The 2,510-nt window shown below is 39.0% G+C and overlaps 1 protein-coding gene across 1 annotated transcript in view; it reads right to left on the bottom strand.

Annotated features, from left to right (window-relative positions):
* Positions 1 to 621: 621 nt before the first annotated feature.
* LOC103618307 (proteinase-activated receptor 3) overlaps positions 622 to 2,510 on the bottom strand; it is a 2,634-nt gene continuing 745 nt past the window's right edge. The window contains exon 3 of the mRNA XM_017736150.1: positions 622 to 2,509. Within this exon, the coding sequence (XP_017591639.1) occupies positions 1,996 to 2,509 (514 nt within the window). The 3' untranslated portion in view covers positions 622 to 1,995. The remainder of the gene's footprint in view (position 2,510) is intronic.

Here is a 2,510-nt window from a genome sequence, read left to right as displayed (position 1 = left end):
ACTCTGAAATGTTTGATGTTCCTAGAGACTTCTGCTGACCTTTCTCTTCTAAGCTATTTTGGTTTTGCAGTCTTTTGACAACTACTTAGAGTATCTCCTCTGTGAACAGGAGTGTTGCTCCTGTTTCATAAGAGAAGACATGGTGCTCCCAAAAGAAATACTCAGATGCGTACTTACTCTTTTCAGTGATCAATCAATAGATATCACCGTTCTTTAGGTAAAGAAGTTACTTTGATTGACATTTCCTTAAAGAAAAAAAATCCAGACACAACTGATAAGGTAGTGCAATTTTTGACGTCTATTTTCCTCTTTTTCTGATCCCTGTTTATAAAGCAGATCTGTCTTAATTTGTGTTTAGCATGTTTAAGAGTGAGCTGTGGTAAAAGGAAGTATTTGATTTACAAGGATCAGATAGGTCTCCCTATAAACTTCCTGCCCCAGCATCTGGAAAAACATGTGTGTCAAACCTTCTCACTTACTCTAAGTAGCTTGCTGTCACTTCCTCACAGCTGTGGTAATTTGGGGGAGTAGAGTCTGCACCCAAATCTACCAGAACCCGTTACAGGTCCTTATCTCAGATCTGACCTATTTGTTCCTTGCTTGAAATGGAAAACTCAAACCCCTGTAAATCTTAAACCACAGCTTTTAACAGTTGTGAAGGCCTTTTCAAACCAAATGCATTCAGGTCCCGGCGAAGAGAAACCTTGTGTTAAGGGAGTGTATTGTGGATAACTGAGAAGTTAAACAGATGGACCAAATTGCTACATTTGGTTGTAGGGTTTTTTATCTGATAGGTACAGAGGTTTTAGTTAGGTTCACCTTGTTGATATTTTCAATAGTTGTGTCATATTTGAATTATTTTAGAGTTATCTTTAAAATTTGTTCTTGTGTATGTTGAAGGAAGAGCAGGATTAAAACTATGTTAAATTAAGAGCCAGAAGAAATAGAAGAAAGGGAGCCTCACCAGGCTGCAAATTCCCCTGAGGCATTTTCCAGTGCAGCTTATTTTATTTAAGTAAAGTTTTTTTACAACAGTATTATCAAAACAACATAAAACATTTTTATCGTCACTTCCATGCTGCAGTTAAAAATTCAAATGACAACCACTGAGCTCATTTTCTAGAAACTTAGTATAGATGTAGGTTTTGGGTTTCTGTAAAGGTAAAAGTTGACCTTTACTAGTTGACCATAACTAGTTGCAGGATTTGTAACACTGTAGGTATTTCCTGTGAGGATGTGGAAATAGAGAATACTACAAAATAGCTTCCCGCTTTTGCTTACCAAGCAAGAGTAACACATGCCTGCATTCACACTGATAAGGGTTGGCTCCCAGCAATCCCTGTGGGCTAGGGGAGTGCAGGCGCTGACAAAGTGGAAGAACAAGTCTCCAGTGCAAAGCTGGTTAAGCAGCTTCATAGGAGAGGTAGTCTTGGAAGAGTCAGGTTCTGTGTCCAGGGCTGTAGATTTACTGTTCTGTGAACCTATGGGGACTCTATTTCCAACATCCAGGGCAGCGTTTGCTCTTCACTGCTCCAAGGCATGTAGGAAGTGCTTTTACTTGTTCCCATTTTCACTAGGCCAAAAGCTTGGTTTTGTATCACTGTTTCTGCAGTGATCGTTGGCTGAGAGCTAATTTGAAATATTATGAATTGCCCTAAAAGTGCTGTTTGAGTGCTGATTCCTCTTCTGGTATTTAGAAGCTGTGGTGACTGATACTCTGGCAGTTTCTCCATGGCCAAAAAGTGATCTCAGAAAGAAATGGAGGTGCAGAGCTACTTACCTGAATCTAGGCACACAGGTGTTGCAATACGTGTAATAAAACTATAGAGCTGGAGAAGTGTATTTTTGGAGATATTCCTTGTGTGGGAGGAGGTAAATTTAACTGAGATTGTGTTTTCTAATATGTTTTACTTGAAGTATAAATGTCACACCTGAGATTTGTTGCTGTCTGGGTTAATACTATACAAAATCATAATTCCAGTAATAGAAATAAATTCATCTTTCCCTGGATATTTTAACCATTGTTAGATAAATATTGGATTGACTTCTAATTTTTGACATCAGAAAATAAAGGAAAGGATCAAGACAACTGTTTAGGCTGCTAAGACATAAAGCAATTAGATAAAAAGAATACAACCCATCTGTATTGTAATAGTAATAGTTGATGTGATGGCTAATAAGGATAATATTGCTCGGCACAAAGCAAATAGCAAAGATGGTAAGAATCAAAAGACTGACTTTTACATACCAGAACCATTCATGAGTCTTGAGTGTTCGTATAATTGAGACATAGCAGAACACGATAGTTGCAAGTGGTATCAAAAACCCGAATATCGCTAAGGACACATAGTAGTAGAACTGGAAGGAAGATATGGTTTCACAGGCGCTGTGCACGTCGTGGCAGGTGTAAATGTCCAGTTGCTTCACGTAATAGCTTTGCTGCATGATGCCAAGCGGGAGCATGTACAAGAAGACGATGGCCCACACAGCAGCGCAGGCGGCGATGGCAT

Source organism: Corvus brachyrhynchos, unplaced genomic scaffold (assembly GCF_000691975.1).
Source record: "Corvus brachyrhynchos isolate BGI_N302 unplaced genomic scaffold, ASM69197v1 scaffold341, whole genome shotgun sequence".
Lineage (NCBI taxonomy): Eukaryota > Metazoa > Chordata > Aves > Passeriformes > Corvidae > Corvus > Corvus brachyrhynchos.
This window is presented reverse-complemented; position numbering and strand designations above follow the sequence as displayed.